Source organism: Limanda limanda, chromosome 18 (genome assembly GCF_963576545.1).
Source record: "Limanda limanda chromosome 18, fLimLim1.1, whole genome shotgun sequence".
NCBI classification, from domain to species: domain Eukaryota; kingdom Metazoa; phylum Chordata; class Actinopteri; order Pleuronectiformes; family Pleuronectidae; genus Limanda; species Limanda limanda.
This window is the reverse complement of record NC_083653.1, coordinates 3484819-3512533: the sequence shown is the minus strand read 5'-3', so window position 1 is coordinate 3512533 and position 27715 is coordinate 3484819. Positions and strand designations below refer to the sequence as shown.

General features: G+C 40.9%; 1 protein-coding gene across 1 annotated transcript in view; it reads left to right on the top strand.

Moving 5' to 3' along the window:
* tbc1d32 (TBC1 domain family, member 32) overlaps nt 1-27715 on the top strand; it is a 52116-nt gene that overhangs the window by 1591 nt on the left and 22810 nt on the right. The window contains exons 5-27 of the mRNA XM_061091686.1: nt 222-347; nt 757-835; nt 2189-2292; nt 2378-2439; nt 2678-2813; nt 2932-2991; nt 3648-3741; nt 4110-4118; nt 4541-4672; nt 5755-5844; nt 6982-7124; nt 8207-8334; nt 9370-9571; nt 10891-10964; nt 11752-11890; nt 13030-13117; nt 13857-13975; nt 14904-15023; nt 15277-15365; nt 21331-21453; nt 23558-23666; nt 25187-25280; nt 25366-25491. Coding sequence (XP_060947669.1) covers nt 222-347; nt 757-835; nt 2189-2292; nt 2378-2439; nt 2678-2813; nt 2932-2991; nt 3648-3741; nt 4110-4118; nt 4541-4672; nt 5755-5844; nt 6982-7124; nt 8207-8334; nt 9370-9571; nt 10891-10964; nt 11752-11890; nt 13030-13117; nt 13857-13975; nt 14904-15023; nt 15277-15365; nt 21331-21453; nt 23558-23666; nt 25187-25280; nt 25366-25491 — 2446 coding nt within the window. The remainder of the gene's footprint in view (nt 1-221; nt 348-756; nt 836-2188; nt 2293-2377; nt 2440-2677; nt 2814-2931; nt 2992-3647; nt 3742-4109; nt 4119-4540; nt 4673-5754; nt 5845-6981; nt 7125-8206; nt 8335-9369; nt 9572-10890; nt 10965-11751; nt 11891-13029; nt 13118-13856; nt 13976-14903; nt 15024-15276; nt 15366-21330; nt 21454-23557; nt 23667-25186; nt 25281-25365; nt 25492-27715) is intronic.

Below are 27715 nucleotides of genomic sequence, written 5' to 3'. Positions count from 1 at the left end.
GGACCAGAAGATAAAGTACAGAACATACACAATTGAAGTATGAAGAAGAAAACACCTCCATTCCCAACCTTGCCTATACTCTGCTGGTGAAAATATCCATCACGGGCACAGAACCAGAACTAAATGTAAAACTGACCGAACCTAACATGTGAGCAAAGATTCAAAGCCGTACGTGTCATAGATGTTCATGTTATTAACAGTTGGAGTTACTTTATGTGCAGGTGCGCTGTCAGGCTCTTCAGGTCCTGTGCTGTGCCCCCCCCTCTGACGTGCTGAGCTGTGAGAGCTGGAGCAGCCTGCGCAGGAAGCTCTGTGCGGCTCTGACTGAGCCCGACCCAGACCTCAGTGTGAGTCCCCATCCACTCAATGTGCTCACTGCAACCGCTGTCTTCACATTTCATTCATTTAATAATCAATAACCATAAGGAGATTTTCAAGCTTTAATAGTTGGTGATATTAAACTCGCTTGGGTCCTTCCCCACATCTCCACAAACTGTCAGGGGAATTGGTTTGTTAGTTTTTGAATAATTCTGCTGACAGACAAACAAACAGCAATGAAATCATAATCTCCTTGGCTGAGGCAATAAAAACCAGATAACACTGTTCTCCATGATGATGAGATAACTGGTAGCAAATACACTGCCCAGTGTTTTTCTGCTTACTTTTCTCATTATTTTTATAACCTGCCATTAATGTGTCATTGATTATATAGACGATGATTAATGTATATCTCCCCCCCCCCTTCACCTCCTTCAGGATAACGTGCTGCAGTTCTTTGCTAAAAGCTTCTCCTCCTCTCCACTGAATGTGACTCGGGAGATCTACACCAGCCTGGGTACGCTGCTCCCACTGGGAAACCACTGGGTCCTGTTGTGCATGTGCAGCTTTGAACAGAGAAAAGTATTGGTATTTGTGGAAAATGTCCATTTCAAAGGTTGAGCTTGTCTTTGTGTACAGTCCCAACTAGGGTTGCAAAGGGGTGGAAAGTTTCCGGTAAATTTCCGGAAACTTTCCGGAAACTTTCCATGGGAACTTTAGCTCGGGAATTTTGGGAATTTTGAAAAAAAAAAAAAAAAACGCAAATTAAACACTGAGCAATAAAAACATCATTCAAAACTCTATTTTAAAGATGTATGGAATGCAGCACACGCTGCACGTTGAGTTTCAACCCTCCACTGTGCATTCTTCCATCACATGCACAGATAACTCCCAGCATCCTTCACTCTACAGCAGGGCTATTGAGGCCTGCTGTAGTGTGCAGGACTAGTCAGGTAAGTTTCCATGATATTACTGGAGAAAATATATGAGCATGCTGATTGAGGATTGTTCATCTGTTCATCTAGCCTATACCCATTCATTTATCCATCAATTGTAAAATATGTTTACAGAAGATTCAAAATGTTTGACAAACTATTTATATCTCTGGCATTGCATTAGAGTTTTTTTACAAACTTTTTTCTCATCTTATTCTACAGAACAATGCCACCTGCACTCTCTCATGTGTGGAGACATTTCACCCCATCCAATGTAGAAGGAAAGACTGTGTACATTTGCAAATACTGTGCAAAGACCTATGTTAAGAATGACACAACGATGCAGAAGCATATAGTCAAGTGCCCAAAGTTTCCTCAGGGCTCAAATCAGCCTATGACAAAACAAAATGTTTATATTTATGTCAGTATATGAAAAGGTAAATACAGTTAGTATAAATTACCCACAACATTTCCAGTTTATTCCCGTTTATTCCCGTTAATTCCCGTATATTCCTGTTTATTCCCGTTAATTCCCGTTAATTCCTGTATATTCCCGTTAATTCCCATGGCAAGTTTCCAACTTTGAATATTCCCGGAATTTTGCAACCCTAGCCCCAACACAAGACAACACATTGTCTCACTTACTGTTGGGAACTGGAGTGTTTTCAGTCGTCTCCCAGGCAGACACGATAGTTTTGTGACATCCACCTCTCAGCTTTCTGCTTCCATCCCAGTGGAGTGAAGGTGAAGCCACAGATCTCACTGACAGCAGGAACCATTGGACTTACAGAATGATTAATTCATAGGTCTCAATGTAGACAGGTTCTATTGGGACTAGCTAGTTAGTTTATAATGTCAATGACTAATGAAAATGTGGAGTGTAAGTTGTTTTTTGCTACATCATGTAAATAAACACCAATATTTAACCTTTTCAGCTAAAAGTGTGGAGTCCAGTTTTGAGTCTCAAAAGCTGAGTTTCCCAACGGGCTCAGGCGACCTGGACATTAACAGACCTGAAGTCAGTCGTCTTCTCAAACAGGTATCAGCCTCTCCTCCTTAAAACAACATCACCGATCTGCACAGAAACATGTTACAGCTTCTCCTCCTCTGTCTGTCTGTCTCAGATTCGATTGATGAATGACTTTCAAAAGGAGGTGACGACTTTTTGGATCCGTTATCCAGAGAAGTAAGTGGCTGTTGTCACTGATTGTCTTGTAACAAAACTAGATTAACAATTATATTCTTTTAATCTGGAGCCACAAGGGATTTGTTGCACATATGTTGGCCTCCACACAATGTACAGTCTGTTGAAACCATTAACTTCATGGTTTAATCTATTCCAAATTACTTTTCTTTTCTTTCTAAAATGAGACACATGTTCAGGACTTCAGTTTAACTCTTTACTTATTTTCACCCTGCTGTAGGTATATGGAGGAAATTATAGAGAGCACTTTCTCCCTGTTGTCCCTCCATCATGAACATGGGACAGAGAAAGTCCTGGAACCAATTCATCTACTGGCTTTACTGGATATTAAAGCTACATGGTTTAATAAGTGGATGGTGGGTATCAGTGTTGAACTGCATTTTTGATTATGCATCACTCAACTTGGACATTATCTTTCTCTCTCGCTCATCTGCACTCTGCTGCTTATTTAATCATTTACCTCTTTTCTCTCAGCACGGCTCCTACAGTAGGACGGTGGTTCTCAGACTCCTGGAGAGAAAATACAAGTCTCTGGTGAGTGATTCACATCATTATCTCTCAGAAACTCCTTGTACAGGCAGCACCGCAAAGAAACGCCCGAGCTACTGAAACCTCAGACCGTCAACTGCGTTTAACTCATGTCTGCTTTGAAATGATATGATCTATTTGTGGGATTATATATTAAAGAAGCTTAACTGTGCAGGTCAATGTTGGAGTCTGTGAGACAAAGGGGCCCGGTGGTTTTAAGAGGATCGACATTAAAGAATTGATTGTTTAATCCTAACCCTCCCTCTCGACTCTTACTCTGACTTCAGAGGGGATTACTGTGGGATCACCCCTGCAACTTTCTCCAAAGTCCTCTTCACACTCTCGACTAAAAGGTTTGATAAAAGGTTGTGGAGCGGATAAGAGATTTGATCACCAATGTGATGAACCTCCACTTCCCGTTCACTCCGGTTCACTTCCAATTACTCATGTGTGACTGAGCCCTTCTAGTGTAAAAGCTCTTTGAGTCGTCGCTAAGACTAGAAAAGTGCTTTATAATTGGAACCTATATACTTTTCTGACTTCATTCTTTGTGTGTTCACTGGAGCATCTAAGTTCGGCTCCACAGATGAGGAGCTGTAATTACAGTTAGAGAATCTAAATATTTGCACTAACATGCACATGAATGTCTTTATTCTTTCCAGATCGTCGCAGCTCTTCAGCGATGCATCCATTACAGTGAATCCTGCTTCGCCCATGACACAACTGGTCCCCAGTCAGCAGAGCAGCAGAGCACTGGTAAATAACAACAGCCCAATAGACTCAGGATTTCCTCAGCAGGCTTATAAACTCTCTTCACCCGGCGTCTCGCCCTTTGTGGTAAACTCAAGCACATTGGCAGTAATGCTGATTTAATGTATCCTGTTAAAACAAACCCTGAATAAGTTCAAACGCAGTTCCTGCTTCAAATTAAAACTGAGGAATGGAGCAAAGAAGCAGAAAGAAGAAGGAAATGGAAAGGAATAGGAAACAGACAAACTTTTCAGCGTATCAGAGAGGAAGTATTGATGGAATGTTTACAAATGTGTAAACAGGACCAAATGATGAAGGTCAAGAGGTAAACCATCACGCTTCAGGAAGGGAACTGCCTCACTCCATTTGTTCAGGGCCTGGATGTCATTTATCAAAGCCTAAAAATGCACCTTTACCTTAGTTAAGTTCAGAAATAATTAGAATAACAATTAATTACAAGAGGACATTGTTGACATTGCTGTAATCAGTCCTTAATTGCTAATAATCTGGACCACATATCCCATGGACCCCTCTACTTTCTCTCTGCGAAGGTTTTTCTTTACATTATTTAATCCAATTAGCATTTAGAGTCATGATAAACAGCTCAGTGCTTTACATTTAACTGTGGAAACTTTATAATTCGTGGTCAATAAGGTGTAAGGGACCGTGTCGGTGTGTTATCTCCTTTAAGCCAACTGGCTCCTTGAGACTGAGCATTGTGACCTTGTCTTGGATGAGTAGAGATATGGACACTGGAAATGTTGATTACAGCTAAAGTCAAGACAATCTTTATTTTGTGTTTCAGTCCAAAGGAGCGTTTATTCGGGAGAGGAGCTGGAATACGCCGTCTTCGTCCACTCCCTGTGTTTCCTGGGAAAACTCCTCATCTACACCAATGGAAGAAGTCTCTTCCCCGTCAAAGTGAAGAAGCGCAAAGGTGCGAAAACTAGTCCTTCAAACACTTTTGAACATCTGTCACTGCATCTGTGTTGTACCCAAACATTACATGAAGCCTCACACAGTTATGTTTATTTTCCATCGGTGTCAGCGTCTGGTCTCAAAAACATTCCCTTGGGGTTTCATCGAAGGACTTGGAGTTAAAGCCACAAACACATGTGTTGATAGTGTATTATTGCCCTGTTCTGATGTTCACCTCTACCATAGTGATGCATTTGCAACACAGCTGTAAAATCCAATCTTTACAGCAGATAATCTCGAGTAGGAATGTATGTGATCAGCTTCCACAAGGCGCCACTCCCTCCACTTCTCCTCTGCAGCGATTATGTCCCACTCCACCCCATCTTAATCACCGATAAAGTTATGTAACGTTATTGAATTGTCCTCAGACTCATCGTCTGCTGCCCCTGCACCTTATTTCACCCATATTCACTCTCCTTCCAAATCGGATAAAATGTTTAAGTGTTTTATAGCATGAGGCTGCTCTCTAGGTGGAGCTGCACTGACGAGTCTCTCCACACCTTGAAGGTCAGTTTGTGACGTGTCGTCCACGTATCCGTCACTCCCTGCAGCTCATAGTAAAACAAATGTTCTCTCCTCTATTTTAAGTGATGAACTTTTTATTCCTCCTCGCCATTGACAGTAATGTTTTCAGGGTTGTTGTTTATTTTCATATGTTTATCAGCGTCCTTCCTCTTCACCCACATCAAGCAAGTTAAAAGGAAATAATAATGTGTTACCACAGTCCCTGCATTTCAAGACCATTTATGTGCAATATTGCAATACATACTTCAATATATAAGCATTTTATTATTGATATCTTTTTGAGATTCATCGATTCATCATTTAGGTTCTAAATTTCCAGAAAACAGTTTCATAGAGCTTAGAGAACACAAGGTGGCTGTGACCTATAACCAAAGTTATGATCTTTCTGGGGAATTACACACCTGACCCTCGTCACCAGGCCTCCGAAATATGGAAGGGCTTCCGTCTCAGTAACCACGAGTCCTAGTGTCTGATTCACCAGACTCTTTGACTTATTTACTCATGACTGTGTTTCAGATCCCGTGAGCCTGACAGAGCTAGTCGTCATCCTGATTCACATCATGTACCAACACCCCGAGCCTCCTCTCGGTGACACCTCCAGCACAGGTGGGTCCCACACACTCATGACCCTACGTAAAAGTTTGTGTCCCGGTATCATCATCCTTCCCACTATCTTCTTTCCAGACTCAAAGTCTGGAATCGGGACAGAGGGAACATAGTGACTCTCCCTGTGAGGCATAACAGGATTCCTCAGGCCATGTCTTTTATCTCTTAACCTTGTGCTGAGTCATGCGGCACTACGGGTGTCTCCAGGAAGACCTTGCTTTATTGCCCCATTCATTCTGGTGAATTACTGCAGCAACTCTGCTGCCAGTGATCAATAGTGCTCCCCACCTTGACTTTGTCAGAGGAGCATTTCTTTTGGGTGCTGCAGGGCAAGTCATCCTGGCGTGGCATTGATTTTAATTAATATTTTACTTTTTAGTCTGATTAAGATCCCACGTACCTCCCGTATGGGTTTGTCACGAGTGGTGTCACGATACTGCAGAATAAAGTCGGGAGTAGAAGATACATTTATGTGTGTTTGTTCGGTAATGTTTTCAAACACAAACACAAAAAGACACTTGTGTAATGTCATTATTGGGGCTGAACAGCAAAACAACATCAAGTTGTTGTTTTGCTGCTTGTTATTCTCTGATCAAAGAAGAGATTAAAAACACAACCTTCACTCAGGAGCAAAAATAATCTTTGAACTTGAGAAAGAGAATTATTGTGATAATCATCAATACCGACTGATATGAAATGTTGTATTGTTCTATATTTTGGCCATATCACCCACTCCTAATACTAATAAAATATAGCTGATGAAAAATATCATTATTCTTTCCCCAAAGTTTCATTCCAGTCATGTTGTGATAAACATAACCAAAATGACTTCAGACTTGAATTAAAAAGTAAGAGTATCTCTGTCTCAATACCTTTTTATGGCCCAGTAAACACCTCTATAAACTTTCTTGAGACATAAAATGTAAATCATAAAAATCTGAACTTTCACTCCACGACCAAATTAATCTAAATTACAAAGATCCAACCGGGCCAAGTCACAAGCATCCACATGCTGTGACAGTCGGGGAACAAGCAGGAAAAATGTGTTTACTCTCAGTTGTAAAAGATGGAAATATTATCCAATGAAGATACATGTGTGTGAGGGAAGAAGTTATAATTCCTTGTTTGTGTATCCAGACTCGCTGTGGCCCGGCTGCCTGGTGATGGAGGTGCTGTGGACGGTGTGTGAGAGGACAGAGTGTGCTGCAGAGTGTCTCTACCAGCCGCCGGTCATAGAGACTCTGCTGGCTCCTGTCATAGCTCTGCTCAACGGACAGCAGGTCTCACACACACAGACACACACACACACACACACGCGCACACACACACATGCTAGTATGAGCCGGGGAAATTTATGTATTTACTCATTAATTCATTTTTTTTGTGATCAACTTTTTATTTTACTGAGAAATGTAGCAAGGTACAGATCAATGTTACAGTAATCAATAACAAAATATATATTCACATGAACTCATACCTGTCAATGTATATAGACACACAAAGGTAAACAATAAAGGAAAAATAATAACTAGGATTAAGTCAAATAATAAAATAGAAAAAAAAATATATATATATGAAAATATTAAATAAACAAACACAAATATACAATAGGTCATTAATACAAAAACAATAACATATGTATGTAATAAAATCACAGGGAAATAAAATAAAATAAAATAACATAAATGAATAAAATAAAATAAAACTACCCCAAACACAAACCACCCACATCCCGGATCCAGCTTCCTACTCATTAATTCATGAATATAAGGTAGCCTTGTACAATCATTGACTCCAATGTAATTACTCTGAGTTTTGTGTGTGAGCTTTCTACAGTCTGAATTTTATTTCTGGGACTTTTTCACCCTGCTATGATTCCAGTGAAGAAACTGACTACTTTATTATTGGTTGTGGTGAAATGGTCAAATATAAAGATGTCTGACTGTTACTCAAAATATTGGGAATCTGGCAGCTGTAGCCATAACTAGATTGTCCCTCAGTGTACATGAATCTCCACCAAATTCACAAGATCCAGTTTTTCCATTTAGTTCTGCATCTAAATCCTCATAAACATGTCCCCTCTAAACATGCCTCATTTTTGTTCATCCTGATTCATTTTTTACTCTCTGAGAAATCAGGGAAAACGTCCTCTCCTGCAGTCACTGGGCAGCCGTTCACTAACTGTCTGAAATTGTGGGAACACAGGTTATGAAAATGTAACAGCTTTCCCCCCCCTGTTCCATTATTGTCAAAGTTAATGATGCTGTTTCAGTTTTTGGATATCTGTTCATCCCTCCTGGGATTCCACTTGTGCCTGAAGCTGTCGGATTAATTTGGTCTGTTTGTTCTCTTGGCTTCGCAGTGCAAATTAAAGTCTCCTGCAGCAACACTGACTCTCATCGCTGACATCCTGGCTCGCATCGCAAACACCGACAGAGGATTAGCTCTCTTCTTACACGAGAAGAATCTGCTGGTGGCGCCCAGCGAGAGGTGAGGCCGTGTGATTGACTGGCAATTTGTCATTTTGTATTTTTGATGCTGATGAATAAATTACCATTCCCTGACTTCAGCAGGGATTTTGGGTTCTGAATGGAAAACAGATTACACCCGAGGACGTCTGTGTCTATCACACAGAACAATGATCTCTTTGATCAGCAGGAGCATAGCGACAGGAAACACAAAGTTCATCAGGTTCACTTTGGGGCTGCAAGTTCAGGTATCCTGTTTTAATTGGGCGACCGTGACAATGACCTCAGCAGGTTTGGTCTGTTCCAAGGTGGCCGACAAGTTTAACTATTTTACCAATTCACTGCAGAGAGCCATACATTTTTTGAAGTTTGCAGCCTCATCTTATGATGTTGTGCAAATTAATTCAGTGGGGATCTCAATCCCTGTATTGGTATTCAAGGAATTAAGATATCGAGTCCAGACGCAGACTGTAAACAGTATAAAGATGGATATCGTCTCTCCACTTCCCTTCAAGCATAAAGTCAAAATATCTCTGAAATGAACACGGTCATCTTGGACCAATGATGTTATAAATTCAATCGGGGGATGAAGCCTCAGTGTTGAGGTCCCACCAATACATGCGAATCAGTTTCAGCTGTCAATCAAGATGTTTCCCCTCATTTTTTATAGCCTTAGATAACTAATTAAAATCAAACTTATCAGGATCCTGAACACTTGAACATAAATAAATACATAAGACCTACCTAAAGTGACAGAAACCATTATATTCAGACTTTTTTGACTGGTGCAAGTCTCATCCACCAACATGGAGGAGGCAGAGTTTCAGACCTATACTGCAGCTAGCCACTAGGGGGTGATTGAGCTGCTTGGGCTCCACTTCTCTATGAGCAGCCACTTTGTCCATCAGACTTTTCTCTATTAGAATAAAACTAAAGGGAAAGCTCTTAAAAACACCAAACCTCCACAAACACAGACATTAAATGTCACAGATTTTTATTCCGGCCCAAAACACTCACACAAATCTCTCTCTTTTTCTGTTTGTCTCTCTCTCTGCAGAACCAGTGCCGCTCTTGTCGTTGTGCAGTTCACCCTGAGGCTGCTGAATAAGGACGTGTCATCGCTAAGTGAATGTGATGCGTCCCATACATTGTGTGGAGCTTTTATCTTTGTGTGTAGGCAGATACACAACACCTGTGAGGGTCTGCAGGTCCTGCGACCTCACGGCCTGCACACGGCTGTGGCTGCGGCGTGGAAAAAGGTACGTGCACCTCATCCGTGGACTCTGGTATACACATGCTTAATAACCTTAATAGATTTTCCATCTGATTTTCGTGGTTAAAGAATAGACCTAATGGATTTTGTATTAAAAACATTTTATTCATTAGACACATTTGAAAAAAATGGAAAACTACTGAATTGACTCTAGTTAGTTTCTGTCAATGCAGAAAGACATTAACTCAGTCGAATCCTTTTTTCTACGACGTCTAATGGAGGCTTGTCCGTGTCTAATGATCAGTTTCACTGGCTGGAATACTCCTGTCATGTTTCATTTGCTTGATGAATCCACTGTTCCCTCTTTATTCAGTCTCCACAGAGGGAATCAACATTCAGGGGGAAATTAACCAACCACTGTAATCTGCCTCCTGCAGCTCAGACGACTTCTTCTGTCAAAACAAAGCATCAAAACAAGAATAACTTCAGAATTATGATCTTTTCATCGAAAAATAAAACTGAAAATCAACTCCCTACCACTTCTCACACAGTGTCACTGGAGGAATCATGGGAGAAAACCTGCAGAGACGCTGCTTCCACTAAGTTTGAGATATCATTAATCTGTCAGTGTTGAGTTTTATGAGTCAAACAGTCCTCACTTCCTACCTCCTTGATTTTCAAAGCATGCACATTCAAAATGAACTTCTTGACATCCGGCCACAGCATTACTCCACTCACTTCCTTCTGACTTTACCTAGTCTGCGTTAAATATTAATAAACTACGCTGTCACACTGGACACTTTGTACTACATGATGTCTCACATCCAAGCCCACACCTTTTTTCACTGTGTTACAACACTGACGTCCATCCAGTTCCAATGAACAGACCCCGACTTGAGCCCTAAAAGTATTCTAAGGCAGCATGACAGTGTAATTTGGTCATTGAGGAAAGCCGTTAAACAGTTAAATGTTTGATTGGACTAGAATGACCATGTTAATTCTGATTTCTACTGTTGTTAGATGGGTTATAAACCTTAAAACGGTCCAAGTATCAGTAATAGCAGATCACCAGTCACTGCACTTATTGTTTGTTAAAGACATTAAATCAAATATATATATTAACAATTGCAGGACAAAATATTTACAGTGAAAAAACAACAAGCTTGACTAAATTCAACTCAGAGACTGATATGAATCTGTGACTTGATTTAATGTTGGATAAAACAAACAAAGGAAACTTTTTACGAGACTGAGACTTAATAGTTCTGGTGAAATTCTTCTGTTGTGCCTCCACACCCTTAGACATGGATAAAAAGATAAGAAGTAATGCTTTAACTAAAACACGTTTTCCTTCCTTACTGCCAGACGAGAACCTCGTCAGAAAGGGAACCGACCCCGGAACCCGACGCCGGAGCCTCCACCCAGGACCTGCAGAGCATGTGAGGCTACACACATGCACGCAGGAATGCACAATATTTTGCATATAATATATAGATTATTATTTGCAAAGATGTATTTGTTACATTTCAATAACACAATGCTAATCCACCTTGTATAATCGAGCAGTGTCCTTCCTTATCTTGTTTGTTCTGGCCCTTTGCCCAGATGAACTGAACCGCGCTTAACTGATGTTGTGATCTGATATATGTTCATGTTTATATGTTCATGTCTCCACCCACGGGAAGGAACACTTCAAAAATTCAAGCGCAAAACAACTGATTTGTCTCGTAAACTAGATTTATCAGTTTTTCATTTTGGCCTCAGATTTATTTATTGAAATAGACAAACCTGTTTTGCTTTATGCAGCAGAGGAAATCAGACACTGTAGCATCACAGCTTATTAAAACCTTATATTTGTCGCTTTTATCATTGGTATATTTAAATTAATGTTGCTAATAATTGTCCCTTTACATAAATGAGCTTGTTCAGACCACAGAACCAGATTTACCTAATTTCACATGCATCTGTATCATCATTGTGATGAGGTTGATGAACTGGTGAACACTTTGAATCCCAGTCTGAGATAAAGACAAAAGAAAAATTGTCTCCGCAACAAAGCGCTGCAGCTGCTGAAGTCGTAGTCAGCAGTTTCCAGCTAAGAAGCACATTCACCACTTGCACATTTTCCATCCGTTATCCCGGCTGCTCACTTGTGTAATGAATTCACACTGTGTTCAATACGTTGCACTGCAGCTCCCTCTGTCTTTCTCTGTGACTGTGGAGCAGACTCGTGTGGGAGGAGACCTTGTTGGACAGCCTGCTGAATTTCACTGCGACTCCCAAAGGTCTGCTGCTGCTCCAGCAGACGGGGGCCATCGATGAATGTGTCTCCCACATGTTTTCTCGCTTTACTAAAAAACTCCAGGTAATAACAAATACTCATCTCTACAGTGCTACACGTACAGAACGGAGGTCCTTGTCGTGTTTGCCTCTTCCATCATATAAAAGGTTTTCTACTTCAGCTTCTTTTATTAATAGTCCAATCGTTAGCTGGGCCAAGTGCCAGTTCACAGCAGCAGCACAGCCACTGCTGGAAACTTCCCAAACCACAGTGACTGCATGTGGAGAAGTCTGGGGGTTAAGTGATTTGCTTTGGGGCACCTCCAGTGTGGTAATGAGCGAGCAGCACTTCACATATTCTCATCCATCTAATTCCCAGGCCCCAAACTTAAAAACACTGGTAGCAGCCTTAACTCCTTTTACTTCTGTAAAGCATCGGACTTTGGTGTAAAAATGCTGATCAAGCATCCGCTGCTCGTTTTGTTTCATGGTCTCATTTCATCACCTTTACGGCCCTGGAAAACTAAACTTTTGGCAGTGGCTCGTTTTTAATCCTCCTTGATGTGCCCAAATATATATTATGTTCAAGGGATTCACATTGAGTTGAGTTACTGCAGGTCAACGCCACGACCTCGGCACAATTTGGAAGAAAAAACAGTAATTTCACACAGATTGTGACCTTTAAAACTATAAATATCTGAAGTGATCTTTTGGCTCTGAGAAGCAAACTGTTTTAAACTTGTTTTCAAACTGAACTTGCTATGTACAATAACCACTCTAGGCTTTTTGTATTTAATAATGTCGCCTTCATCAGAGCATAATCTACTTTAAAACTCTTAATTTGCTCTGTTGGCCTTTGTCATCGGCGTATCTCTAATTCAATCTGCGGTCATCTGGTCATTTGTAGTCCCGCTCTTCCTTAAAGACACTTTACTACTCACCAGGAGCTCAAAGCCTGTTACTGCTTCCACACTGGCTTTGATTTATTCATCTCCAGACCCTTCATATCCCTTTTATCCATAATTCATATTGTAAACCCACATACATCCTGATTCAAACCACAGCTAAACCCCTGCAGGCCTCATTTACTGCTGTTGTTTGTGCACGTTTGTGAATTCTTCTCTCGTTTCACTTGGAATGTCATTATATTTTGTTTATTTTTAGATGGGATGTTGTGTTGTGAGATGTTGGGGAGTATCAGGTTTTTTGTGTGTTTCTCTGCAGGTGAGCCGCTGTGAGAAGTTCGGCTATGGGGTGATGGTGACGCAGGTGGCAGCGACGGCTCCTGGGGTGGCGGCTTTGCATCGTTCAGGTTCTTATGCACTCGCTCGCTCGCGCAAACAATTCCACTTTCCATCTGAATGCGACGCTCAGAGCTTGTACTTACAGATGTTGTGTAGTCAACATAAAGCAGACATCGAGAAGCCCGGAGAGAAAACGTCATTGTGAAATTGACTGTCAGGGTAAATGGATGAAAAAACGAACGAGAGCCAATATTAAAGTGCCCATATTATGCTTGTTTTTCCCATTTTCCCTTAGCGTCATGGCTTTTTCTGTGCATGTAAGTGCACAAAGTCCTTCTCCGCTTCAGAAATTGCTGCTCCTCAAGTGCCTGAAATGCCTCGTTTGCATTCCTGGCTTTTTCTTTTGTCACTGAGTAACATGTAACATGCAATTACCGGCTAGTTGGACTTTAATAGTGTCGTTTACAGCTGATCAAGATGCCTTCGGCTAAGAGGCCTTACATTCCTGTCACATGCTTTAAGCGGTCGACCAAGAGTGTTCCACTTGACCTGATCCGTGCACACTGGGCTATTTATGACTCGGGTCAAGAGCTAAAATGGAGCATTTCACACAGAGGGTGACAAATAATGCATATTTTGCATGTAAAGCGTATAAACTGTATTTAAGACTTGTAAAAACATTGAGAAAATACAGATTTTAGATCTTAAATGATTAAAATCTCAACTGCGCTCCTGGAATCCAATAATTCCAAGCTTACTTCCCACAAAAATTAAAATTGAAACCCCTGGTTGGATGTTGTGATTCAGGCTTCGTGCGGGCGCTGGTGCTTGAGCTGTGGTCAGCACTGGAATGTGGAAGTGAAGACGTGAGGGTGGTGCGTCCCAGGCCGACGCCCATGGACCCCATCGACAGGAGCTGCGTTAAGGTACCCAGTGTGTGAGAAAGTGAATTCATTTATCAATCAAGCAGAACTGTAGTCAGCGTTTATTCTTTTTTTCTTATTGATAGAAATCTAGAAATTACTGTGAACCAGATTCCTTCTTGCATGAGGCTGCATTTTTCGACATGGTTCAAGTTTGGGCAGAGTTTCCAGGCTCAGTCTTGGACGGGTCAACATTAAATTCAAAGCACAAGAACATTGTGTGTGTGTGTGTGTGTGTCTGTGTGTGTTTCTGTGTGTCTGTGTCTGTGTGTGTGATGCTGGCATCCTGACAGGAGCCCGGTCTTCTCTCCCTCTCGATGAAACTAGCCAAGTGAATAGGGATAACCAGTGAAGTGTCACCGGTGCCTTGCCACTGGTGACTTCAGAGCCCGGTCTCATCAGCCTGGTTCGCTGCCAGGTCACAGACAGGCAGCCGGACCGACCTGTCCCTCGCTGTCAGCACACGGCAGCACCGACCTGAGCCGCTGCTGAAAACACACACAGTGTCCTCAGATGCATGCGTGGGATGAAACAGACTGAATATGTAGCACAGACTTTTTATACGAGGGTTTTTTGGCAAATAACTTCTAGGTTTTGCAGACTTGTATTCAATGTGTAACAACCAAACAAATTAATAATTGGAATTGCACTCAATAGAGCTTTTTCTTTTTTATCAAGATATATCAATTATTCCGTTGCGAATTGGTAAAGAATAATAGTGTTAAAGAAAAACATCCTAGATCTGCTTCCCCAATTGAAAAGGTTCTTTCTTGACCCCCTCATGCTTCCACCTGGATGTGTGAAAATCTGTTTTTTAGTAAAAGTTTGGCAGAAATCACGATAAAAGTAGATTAAAATTATCTGATCAATAAAGATGACATTTTTTTTGTCCTCTTTGTGAAACCCTCTCTGTGTCTTTTTGTCTCCCCAGTCCTTCCTGGCCTTGGTCAACCTGCTGTCTTCCTCCCAGTCCGTATGGGAGCTGGTGGCTCGACAGCCTCTAGCCAACAAGAGTGAATACACCCTGAGAGAAATGCCAACCTCCGTTCCTGTGAGTGGCTTCCACACTGTGTCACTCAGATCTCATGCAATGCCTCTTTCTTCCATTTGAGGGCATGTTTGCCCTTTTCATTTTGCCTTCACCCGTGGATCTGTTACATCATTCAAATGCTCTCCTCCTAAACCCCCGGTACACCGAGGCCGATGCTCATTTTTCACCTTCCCCGTTGTAAATATCAGCTCTGTTTTTGTTTTGCACCATAACTGCGACATTGTGTTTCACAGCCTCTCACTGTTCTCCGCAGGATTTGATTGACAGGCTGATTGCTGTGAATTCAGAAGCAAAGATTCATTCGCTGTTCCACTATGAGCAGTCTCACACGTTTGGCCTGAGGTGAGATTTTCTTTTTCCATATTACTTAATGTTGGCGGGGAAGCACACAGCATCGGATTAGCACACACAGACACACAAGTACACACACAAGTACACACACACTTCAGCCGCTGGCAATAACAGACTGACATGGTTCTTTATACTTTGATTACCCAGCATTGAAAGGCTGATGAAAGGATTTCTGTGGATAAGAGAGAAATAAGCTTGGCTGCGTGGCTGTGAATGCATGAGAATATGTAGGTGCGTGTATTTCTATATTTATGGAGATCAGACATCCCAACAGGTGAGGAAGGGGGGGGGGGGGTGAAGAAGGTCCCTTTATAATGAGGAGCTTTTCTAGTACTGATTAGGTTTAGATTAGGGGCAGAGTTATAGTAAATACAGGTAACCCTAATGCTTTAAAGGAAAAATGGCATTTTAATAATATCTGTTGTTATGCATCTTGGAGCTTAAAGTACAATCTTCAATCAATAACCATCAAAAGACCTCGTTAGTGAAGCACAGAGGTAACGGGTAACGTGGTTGTGAAGCAATTAAAAGGCGAAATAAACAACAACAAGGATTTATCTGGGTATGAACATTGTTGGAAACATTTTGAATAAATTAAATGCGAATTAAGTCAACAAATTATATGTGACATAGGTCTCGTAGACATTTAAATGAAGAACTGTAGCTTTACTTTCCATTCTAAAAAAACAGCTCCGTGTTTAGGAGAGAGAGGATCATGCGTCGTACATGAGAAACTTGTGTCTTCGTTGTGTCTTCGTTGTGTCTTCGTTGTGTCTCCGTTGTGTCTTCGCTGTGCGTGCAAAGCTCTGGCGGCTGCTGTGCGTCCCCCTTCTCGTCTTGTAAGGCTTTCAGAATCACAATAGCTGTGACTTGTGAGGAGCCACGCTGAGTCACTCCGTCTGTGCCTGTCAGTCAGCCCACTCCTATTAGCATCCAGAAACCAAGTGGAAGGAGCCAGAGTCACTGCTCATCTACCTCCCGGACTGATGGATTCACTGACACACTCAAGTTCATTTGTCATTTTTGTTGCTCGGGAAATAGTTCATCTTACACGAAAAAGCGCGAAAACAAATCAGAAAAAGGACACAGCATTTGTGAATTCGTTTTTCTTTTTACTTTAAACAGTATTTTGTGTCTGTCGTCGTGATAACTGACTGAATTCTGCTGCAGGGTTTTACACAGGGCTCAGTTATATACGATACACACGCACGTGGCCTCACATGTACACAATCAGTTGTTTAAACCATATCCTTTTAACTCTGCTTCACCCACAATGCAATGCTGCTTGTTTTGATTCTATTATCTGATTATCTTGTGCCTGGAGGTACAGGACAACATGGTGTAGGGATGGAACTCTATTGATTCCAAAGGGGGAAATAGCATCATTACAGCAGCTACTACACACAAGGACGTGGTGGTTAATTAGCAATGTGTTGGTTATTTGACTTGACTTCAAAGCAGTGGAGTGTAAGTTAATAACGGCAGTTTTTATTAAACTCAGTCGCTAAGAAGGGAGGGAAACTAAACTACAACTACTTCTACATTTCGGTGTCCATAACCAACAGTTAAAAAATGAAATACTGATCATCACCTCATTGAATTAACCCGGCAAATGAATACAGTTGCTCACATTTTGTTCTCTAAATAGATATATATATAGACTTGTTGTTTCTTTATTTTTTTCTGACATTTTTGTATTTAATAACGACCAGCACCAAGGACATTGTGTTTTCATCTTGTTTTTGTTTCCTCCATCAGCAACGAGGTTATGATATCACCGGTATCTATGTGTTTATTTGTTGGCAGGATTAGACAAAAAATAGTTGTAAGATCTTTGGATCATTGTCCTATATTCACTTTCTCTCTCTTGACTTTCCAAACTTTTGCATACAACTCTGAATAATACAAATATAGAAGAAAAAACAAGAAGCTAACCACAGAACGACCAAACCACAGTCAGATTCAGGAAGCTCCAATTCTATTGTTTACCCTTGATTCTCTAGTTTGTTTATTTAAATGTTGATCTTTTGTATTAAAAATAATTGATTAAAACTGCATTCAATTTGAATCTAAAACCTGAATATACAGATTATGTCACCTTTAGTCGAGAGACAGAAACCTCAGCTGAGGTAAGACGACCAAACTCAGTCACCTTGTTAGTTGTTTTGTGACAATCAGGTTTTGATCCATCACATATGCTACATTATGAATTATAGATTACCGCTCCAGGTTGGTCTCCTGCTGGAATGTGTTACTTTTACTCTTGAAAGTCTGTTTCCTCATGGAAAGAGCAAAACATGGTGAAGTGAATATATATCGTTTCCATGTGTGTTGTCGTCAGATATTCGTATTGGTGCATGATTAGATTGATCCTAAAATTGGGTGAAATGTGCTCATTGGTGTATTGTCATTGTTTTTTGTATCTGCTTGTTTGTCATTTTCCAACCAGGTACATGGTTTGTGCTTATTGAAATGATGATAGCAGAGTTATTCTGTATTTTTCATATCGTCGGTAAATTTCACAACACTTTCCATCCATCTTTCCTCCTCAGTCAGTGGCTCACAGCTCCAAACCCATTGGGTCCAAATTAAGGTATACATTTTAAAAACAGATCCTGAAAACACATAGTGCCAAAGTTATTTCCTAAAACAGCTGGGCACCGTGGTACTCAGCAAATTACTGGAGCAGGAGAATATGCTTTTGATGGGCCCGCTGGCAGCTGCAGATTTATATAAATTTTAATGCACTCTAAGCATTTATGGCAGCATGAGGGTGTGACTGGAACTGGATCAAAATAAAGAGCCCGTGTTTGTTTTTTGGACGACGACAAACCTCTATGGCTCTCGTTAAAATAGTGGGTTTGTTGTCTAAGCTCTATCTTTTGGAAAGTGAAACCTCGGGAGTTGGTTTGAACAGTTGCAGTTTTCATGACCAATTGACCAAATGTCTCTCGTGCATGAAGCTCGCACACGTAGCGTTTTGAAATCGGCCTCAAACATCACTCTTGCGTGTATATGTCACAACATCTTTGACCTTTTCCATCGTATTCAAACCAAATCGAATCACGAGCGCCACTGAGCATTCCTCCAGTGGAGCAGCGGCTCCCGAAAAAAAGAAAGAAGAGAAGCCCCCTCTCTCTTCCACCGCTCTCGATCTTCACAGGCTAATGAGCTAAAATCCCTCAGCCCTCTTCTCTTGTTGCTAAAAGCCGCTTTGTTGTCATGGCAACCACCGCTCTTCTCCCAGTGTTCTTTTCCCCCGTCTGAATTTGTTTGGATGCCTCTAATCTACTCTCTGTGCGATCGAGCTGTGTGTGCCGCTGCAGAACTTCATACATTTCATCCCGTTTTTTTAAAAGAACGTGATCACACAACCTTTTAAAACGAAAAACACACAGCATTGAAGGGAAATACCTGCAATGCTGTTCGTCTGAAACTTAACAGTGATGTGCTCTGCATCGTGGGTGAAGCAGGAATCATTTAAAGGTCTTTATTGTATTTAGAATGCAGATGTTTGTATTGCTGGAACACCCTGAGGTTCCACCTGTGCACAGGAGTGGTGTAGCAGTGTTGGAATCCCAGTGTTGTGTCCTCACTGTAATCATAGACTGTTTGTATACCGATTCAGAAATGAAACCAAAAGTCAGTCTCATAGCATCCAATAAATAGTTTAAACCGAATGTAGTTTTTATGACGTACACTTGTTGGTTTGGCCCATATCCTGGTTTATGTTCTCCACCGCCACCAGGGGGCTATCATGCTACCATGTACCATTCTCTGTATTCAGCCTATGGTTGCACTGGGAAGGTGCTGCTCTTGAAAACCGACATTTGGGGATTTAATACTATTTGACATTCCAACAAACTTCCTGGAAGTTTCATGAACGGTTTGAAAGTCATGGGAAATGACTTATAATTGGTTATTCACTTTTTCCCATGTGCAACATTCAAATGATCACCGGCGTATATATATGATGCTTTCGATGATTTGATTTAAACGTCTTCTGACTGCTCGCTATAAGTCGAGCAAATTGCTGACCATCTGCATCTCACATCATGCGTGACCAATCAATCACCAGTATGATCGTCTGTCATCCTGCAGATTACTCTCGGGTTTTAATTGGTTTATACATTAGTCTTCTGATGCATGCGCGCGCATAATCAAGGGAGTAATCATCTGTCATAAGTGGATGTTTCAATGCAAGTCTTCCAACGTTCAATAAAGTGAAGCTTATTCCTTTTCAGGGGGAATGAAAACCAGGATCAAGTTCATAGATTAGATCAGTTTTAGTGTTTCAATAACCTCAAACATCCATTGTAAAGTTTTATTAATTAATTGCTGAAGTATTTGTCTGTAATATTTGTTTTTGACGGCTGCTTAGACACAATAATTTGTTGATGTCATCTTGTTGTTCCCTGGGAAACTGTGAAGGCCTTTTTCTCTATTTCCTCTTGGTTCAAGGACCGAGAGATTAATCAGAAGGATAATCACCCGTAACTGGTAATGGAGATAACCATTAGTTGCAGCCCTGGAATGAAAAGTCCAGCAAGCAGCAAAGTGGGAAGACAGCGTGGTTCTGTAGGTTCTCTGTGTCCAGCAGTGAGAGGTGAGGAGGCCCCACTGATCCTCAGCCTCTTACTGCTGCCACTGTCAGGATGAGTGAGTGGAGCAGTCGGTGCAACAGGGGTTCAGGTAACTGCCCAGCAGGAAGTGCAGCAGCTGCTTAAGAGGAGAGAATTCTCACCGCAAACATGCAAAGTTAAATCCTACTTCACCTCTTACTGTGAACCTAAGACTGATACTGCACCGGTGTGATGAGAAACTGAAACAATGTCTTGTGATGTCGGGATCCAGGTAGTAAATTTGAACTGCTTCTTAAACATTCAAACATTCAAGGATTTGTTACTCGTTTAAAATAAATGACATCTACATAGATCACCGAAAGAAGGTTGTTATTGATTGAGCCTAAACAGAAGTAATCAAATATTCCTATAAGTCAGTTTCTTTGCTTTGCTGCCCCTTGTTTTAGTCTATATGATTCAAATCATGGGTTGCTATGGATTTGGTCAGTTAAGAAATGTGTCCCTTAAGTTTAGATGTTCTTTCATTTCATTAATTGTCTGGACAAGACAAATCAAGTTAATTTCTGATCGTCACATAATATTCCTGAATATAGTATCTATCAAGCAAATCTATCTAGCAAAGATTTCCCCGAAAGTACTAAGTATAATCCGAAGTGGTTTAGAGGGGCTTAAATGAGAGGGACACTCGTCCACCTGGCTCCTCCTGACATAATGAGGAGGCCAATCTGATAGAAATCTCATATACAAGACCAATTATGACTTAATTAATTGCTGGGGTAGTCGGGGGAGAAGGGAGACAATAAACATTAACTGGATTGTTGTGATTAACGCTGCACAGAGGTGACACTTATGAGATATTTTCCATAAGCACTCAAACAAAGTCTGAATGAACATAAGCCGTAATAGATTTACATGTATATCAATTTAAATAAATTTTATAGTTTAAATCATTGACTCGTGTTTAAACGATGCTACGAAGCGTCTCCTCTCTCCAGGTTATCGGACCACATCTAACAGACAGCGTTCTCAGGCTCTTGGTTTCCCTTTCCCACTTTAATGTCCCAAAATGCCACTGGAGCTTAACAGCCTGCTCAAGCCTGGTGTCATTACCAGCAACACAAAATCAACCATGAAGCTTTCCCCCCCGAGGGCTCCCACTTAACAAAGCTTACGATTGGCCACGGCAAAGCTGGTGGAGAGAAATTGTGTTGACTGATACAGGACTTGTGGAGATACGAGGCCGGAGGAAACAGACGACGTGGTTTCACAGTATGAGCTGCAGCCCGGCCTGTGACGGCTCGGCAGTATCTCACGATGCCAGTCCTCTCTCTGTGTTTTAATGTCTTTTGTCTTGTTTGATTGTGCTGCTGTAGACTGCTCAGCGTGCTGTGCTGTAATCTGGACTCCTTCCTGCTGCTGGAGAGCCAATACAACATCTGCTCCATGCTGCTGCACAGTCAGAGGGACAACGTCACCGGGCCGGACGCCAGCGACGGGTAGGAACTGATTAAAGGGACTCTTACCTTTGTTGCATTTTTACACTTTTTTTGGATAAGGTTAAATTGGTATTAATAAGGTAATGACACTCTAAAATGCAAGACAGACCCACCAGGAGTAAAAACAAACAATTATTTCACTCTCATAATATTTAGTGAAAACTTCAACCAATAAAATTCTTCGGACCGAAGGACCTTATTGGCCGACAGACCTGTCTGTTTGCTGCATGGACATGCAGGTTTTCCGTCTGCTTCTTGTGGCGCATTCGGGCCCGTCATCATATGTGAATGTAAATGTATATAACTTACCGAATCCATTGCTTTGGTAAACAAAAACTCACGTGCGTGCGCGGAGGCAGTAGGTTGAAAGTCTGCTTGTAAATAAAGTTTCTTCAAAAAAACACGGCGGATGGGAACGAGGGGGTGGGGCATTGGAGGAAGGCGGGATGATTTGAATGTGCTGTAATTCTCAAATGCAACAAAGGTAAGAGTCCCTTTAATGCTTTGCTTTCGAGGTATTAGTTTTAATTGTTGAGAGTTAAGCCCTTTTAAAACTGGCAAAAACCTAATTTGAATGAATAATATGATGCTGTTACACCTGAGCCAGGTGTATGTGGATAAATTATGCATTAACAGCCTCTTTATTTCTCTCATCCAAAACCAGAGAATGCCGTTGTTTCATCCAGGTTTTTAAATGGATCAGACAAATAAGATTCAAAATGTTAATTCTGAGTTTTACAGGCGTAACTGTGCTTTGCTCTTAAAACACAGGCAGGAGGGATTTAATTCTTCTAATCAGATTTTTTGGAAAGGAAGCAAATAATTGTCTTTCCCAAAATGTCGAACTTGTCTCGACTTTTCAGCCAAAGCTAGAAGTTAACTTTATTCCAGCCAGAGCAGGTTGAGCTATAGGGAGGGGTATCAGGCATTAAGACATTTCAATAGCTTCCATATCAGGCTTGTTAAACTCTTAACACAGTCATTCTCTGTCGTTCCCATTCAGAAAAGGCTTTTTGCTCCTCCGAGCATCGCTCCGAAACGACAGAACATTTAATCATAGCTCGGGAGGAGAAATTGTTTGTTTGCCTTGTCAAAGTGAAAATGAAATATGGGAAGAAGAAGAAAGTGAAAAGGCCATTTCCCGAAAGTGGGCGTTCAAGAGGCCCCTCTCTCTCTCTTGTAATGTGTGGCAGAGCCGTGGCTGTTTGGTTATGAATGGAAATGGCCCTGAAATGCCAACTCTGAGTGCTGGCTCCGTTTTTGGAGAATGATGATTTGTTAATTCATCATTTCCATCTCCCTCTTCCCTTTTCCCTTCATGCTGCCATTATCATCGTGGACATCATTTCGCTCTTCCTCCTCCTCCTCCTCCTCCTCCTCCTCCTCCTCCTCCTCCTCCTTCTCTTTTCTCTCCTCCACTGTGTCATCTGAACTTTTTACTTTTTGAAATATTAACGTTGATTTCCCCCGACTACTTTTTCGTTCATTCTTTGCTCCTACATGTCTTTATTTGACCTTTTCAATATCAATGAAATCCAAATTCCGGAAGACTACATTTGTAACGGGCAATATGCACATTTTATTTCTCTCTCTCTGTTTGAGCCGCGAGTGATTTTTCCTCCTAAAAAATGTATGCAAATTACACTTCATGGCGAGCAGGCTCGACGTGGAAAGAGCACTGTGCAAGAATATGGTCCCATTTTATTACCAATTTCAAGCCCAAATTGCCTCTGCTATCAGAACTATCCACCAAGGCAGAATCCCTTCATCCCCAACAGTGCTTTTATAATTGCAATATCTGATCCTATCTGAAATTCAACATGGAACCTTCTCTCTTTCTCTTCTAACCCACCTTGCAGCACTGATACAGTCACACCCATTCGGAGGCTTTATTCAAAGTTCAATATCACTTGTTAGAGAAACTTGTCTGAGCGGCACTAAATTGAGGAGGTCTGGCTGCCACATTAACTTCCCTGCCCTTCTCTACCCCAACTATTATGGGGTTTAAAAGTGTATTATGTTATGCTTTTATCTGCACATTCTTTTGCACCTATATGTTAACACTTCCATGCGATCTCTGCCGATTTCCCTTCATCCTTCTCAGGGAGTTCATCATCGACAGTCTCTCAGTGGAGAGGAATCACGTGCTGGTCCGGGTCAGTGTGGTCGGGGGTCCGGCTGAGAGGAGGCTTCCCCCCCGAGCTCTGCAAGAGGTCAGCTTTCTCTTTTACACATTGTTGTGGTTCCCTTCTACCTGCGGGTGCATTGATTCTTCTGGGAAATTAAAGTCTTGTGGTTTTGCATAAAACAGAATAGACACCCCGTGAATAACAAAATGCCTTTTTCTTCCTTGTCAGCTGTAAATAGATCTTTATAAGTGCCACACAACCACAGAAATAGCTTCTGTGACACTGAATATCACAGATGTTTGTGTTTTCGACATTTCACTGTGCAAATAGTCTAAAATAACCATCTTATATCTTACAGGGAAGACAAACATATGAGCTGCTCAACATTATTTATCTTAGACAGAAAAGGAAAAAAACTCTTCCTCTAGCGACTTCAATTTTAATACAAATGAAGTTGCTGTTTGCAGCCTAACCTCTTTAAGTCAGACATGTTGATATCAATTATTTAGGTGTCGTTCACGCTGAACGCAAAACAGAAACTGTTTTTTCTATTTTCTCACTGAGGGAGAGGAAAGTGTATGAAAAAGATTTCTAAAGGGAAAGTGTAAATTAGCTCAGTGAGTGTTTTTCCTTCATGTTTCACAGATCTGTTATTTATCATCTTCAAGGTGTAATACCTTTCTGTGTATATTCAATGTAGTTAATAGGCTTTAGGTTTGGTTATTGTTCAGTATTAAGATGTTTTTATCAAGGCTGATTCTAGTTTAAGTCTGAATATACTGTATGTTTAAAAGAAAACTAAATAAAATGAGGAAGAGGATTCCGAGTTCTTTGTGAAATAACATTGCATAGAAACAACACGTTGACCTTTATGTATTGAGATAAACATTGACCTAAGATGAAATTTAAAACTAAGACATGGATTCTGATGTTCTTTCTGTAAACTCTTCTGATGAGAAGACTCATACCAGAAGGAATCCACAGGAGCGCAGACATCTGGATAAAAAAGGCCTGTTTTCTAAACCCTATTAACATTTAGAGCACGTTGTTTTGGCAAGTCACATGCTGAGTTATGACTCCAAAGTTATGGTTCTAAAAAACTAAGTCGTGACAGGCGTAATGAATGCAACGCTAAACAGCGGGTTTCCAAAGAAGAGAAGAGGGGGAAAAAAGAATAGACGTGAAACACTGATGGAGAACAAATACAAATAAACACATGATGTGATGAACTGCTATTAGCCTGGCACTAAATAACGACTCTGTAATGAATTAATCCACAGTACAAGTTTCCAGTGTTTTAAAATGCTGATGAGTTTTCAGTGAATTCAATTACAAACAAATGTTAACAAATCCGACATAATCACCATCAATAAATACCAAGGCAAACCCGCACACACAACTGGAGCAGAGCAGAAATTAATCAAAGAGATTAATGCTTTTGTGAAACATGTAGGTTTGAAAAAGGACCAATCATCTAAATTACCACCACAGAGTCACGTGTGGAATTTAATCTCGTGTTTCATGTGATAAATATGTTTTAATTCCACAAGTGAAATATCGTCAGTCATAAATAACACTGAGGTTTTTTAATCTGCTGATTCCAGGGTGATGATCCCTATCCCTGGCCCATGTTCTCCAGCTGCCCTCCACCTCGCTGCTACTCCTCCGACCCCCCGAGGATCCTCCAGCACTCACAGGGTAACACATATGTTCACGAAGCTAATATTAACACATGCATCTAGTTATTCCTTTCTCACCTTTTAGTTTTATTCTCCGTTCACAGACTCTGAGATCGTTGCATTCCTGGCATCACCAGTAGAAGCAGAGAGTGAGGAGAGCTGGATGGAGACCTGCCGTCGTCTCTACTGCAGAGTCATGACCTCCGATCCCAGCATCTTAACTGGAAAGGGTAAGCTACCGATTTACTGGGTAGCTGTGGATTAGCCTTGCAGCCAGGAAATCCTCCCTTCTCCTGCAATCACAACCCTGGCATTAATGTCTCACAAAGGTCATTACAAGTACAATGTGTGGTTAGCAGAAGTGTGAGTTGTGGTGATGACTGGGAAGAAAGAATAAAAAGAAAATACAGGCTCAGGAGTAACTCAAATAAAGGTTTGTAGTTGCAAAGAAGAGCTAAATACAAGAGTGAGGAGGTGGTGTTAAACCTGGTAAATTCACCTGCTTTTATTAATAAATCGATACTTACAACACAAAGACACAATCATCCAAAGGTAAACAAATGTTCACGTTCTGTGCAATTCGATTTGTTGAAGTAACACTTGTGAGGAGTAAAATGTGTTTATAATGGCAGCTTACTACAAAATAGATGTTACACAAAAAAGGCTTTATTAAGAGGGATGTAGAAACGTGATCGCTATGGAAACTATTCCATTTTCATTTTCAGGAATATGCAGAATTGTGCAAACTGTATAATAACTGTCATGTAACGATATAGATGCTTTATCACCTTATTCTTAAATAAAAACACATTTGTATGTGCTACATTAAAAAGCCACTTGTAATAATGTGTTAGGGAATAATAATGGGAGTTACAAACTAATTGCACATGAAACAGTTTGACTATAGTGCATGTGGGATTCTGTTGCTGTGTTCTATGGTCCTGCAGGTGCACCATCGGCACCTCCTCACCAAGAACACGTTCATATAACCATTCATAACTCATCACTGCTATTGACAGCCTCTATAAAACGGCACTAATGTCTACTTTTCCCGCGTGGGAGTAAATGGCTTTGATTCAAGGGGTGAAAAATACATCTAAATGAAGGAGGCACGACGTTCTTTTCATTAATGCATTGCACTGTACAGTGATTGCTTCCTTTCATCAGCACACTGTTGAGCTCTGCCTGTGAAAGCCTCCGTACTCTACACAGCTCATTTACGGCTTTTCACACGAAGGCTATGATCAAGATTTATTTACTCGGCACATCATCAATTACCCAGAAACCCCGGCACTCTACTTTTTAAGAAACATTTACAGGAGGAAATTGTAGCATTTATATACTCTCTACTAAATTAACCTTACTTCTTTTGCAGTTTATTAGACTTTTACTTTAGTCTGGTTCTGCGGAGGAAGATGCTGTGATTAACACTTGTGTCTTCAATTCCGCTGCAAGACACAAATATGATTAGCTATAGTATCTCTTCATCCAAACACTCGTGATAAGAACTGTGGGCGTGTTCAATACCTCCTATCTCGTCAGCCTATTGATTGGTTAATTGGTCTCCCTCAACAGCTCGTCAATGGGACGCTCACCCAGGAGCCCAGACTCACACAGGAGCTGGAAGTTGTGATCAGCACATTGTGTTTTATAAACCGGCTCCTTGTGAAATGATTGTACGTCGGCTCTCGTGTGTCTCCACAGGGATTCATTACTTTATTGCATGTGCAGCACTTGCATGAAGAGGACTTCAAACATCCTATTTCACTTAGCTTATCTTCCCCTGGTGACACTGGTTCCCATCAACCGCTGGGCCAGATAAGATCCTATTTAATCAGCCTGTAACTGTGTGGGAGCCGAGGGCCATATCAATGGACACTGATGAGCAGTTACACATGAAGGAAATAATTCAACATACTACAATTTACAGATATTAGAAGTAAGGAAACTTAAGAGGGCTTCAAGCTGTCAGTCTACATATAACCATGATAGCAAGAGAAAGGTAAGGGACACTTAGATTTTCAATATATATATATTCAATAGACTGCAAACCTCAAAATGAACATAAATCTGAATACATCAGGAGGACACTGAATATTTTTCGTAGTAATCACAGCTTAATTACATTAAATCATAATACCAAACAAAAATATTCAGTAGAGTTTGGGATATAACTCTAAAGAAGTAATTTCAGCCATACTATATACTTTAATACATTTTATACATTATACGGGATATCAGTAAAGAAAATACTTATTCAATAGTTTTTTCAAATATCCCATTAAAGCAAATGATATTAATATCGACTGCTGACTGTCTATGAAATGAAGCTCAAGTCGATATTAATGTAAGAGGCAGACTCTTTCACACAGGTCCTGCCGAGTCTAAGCTCTGCTCCTGGGCCACTGTCGAGTGAGAGCACTGTATTATATTTAATACCTTAACAGGCACCCG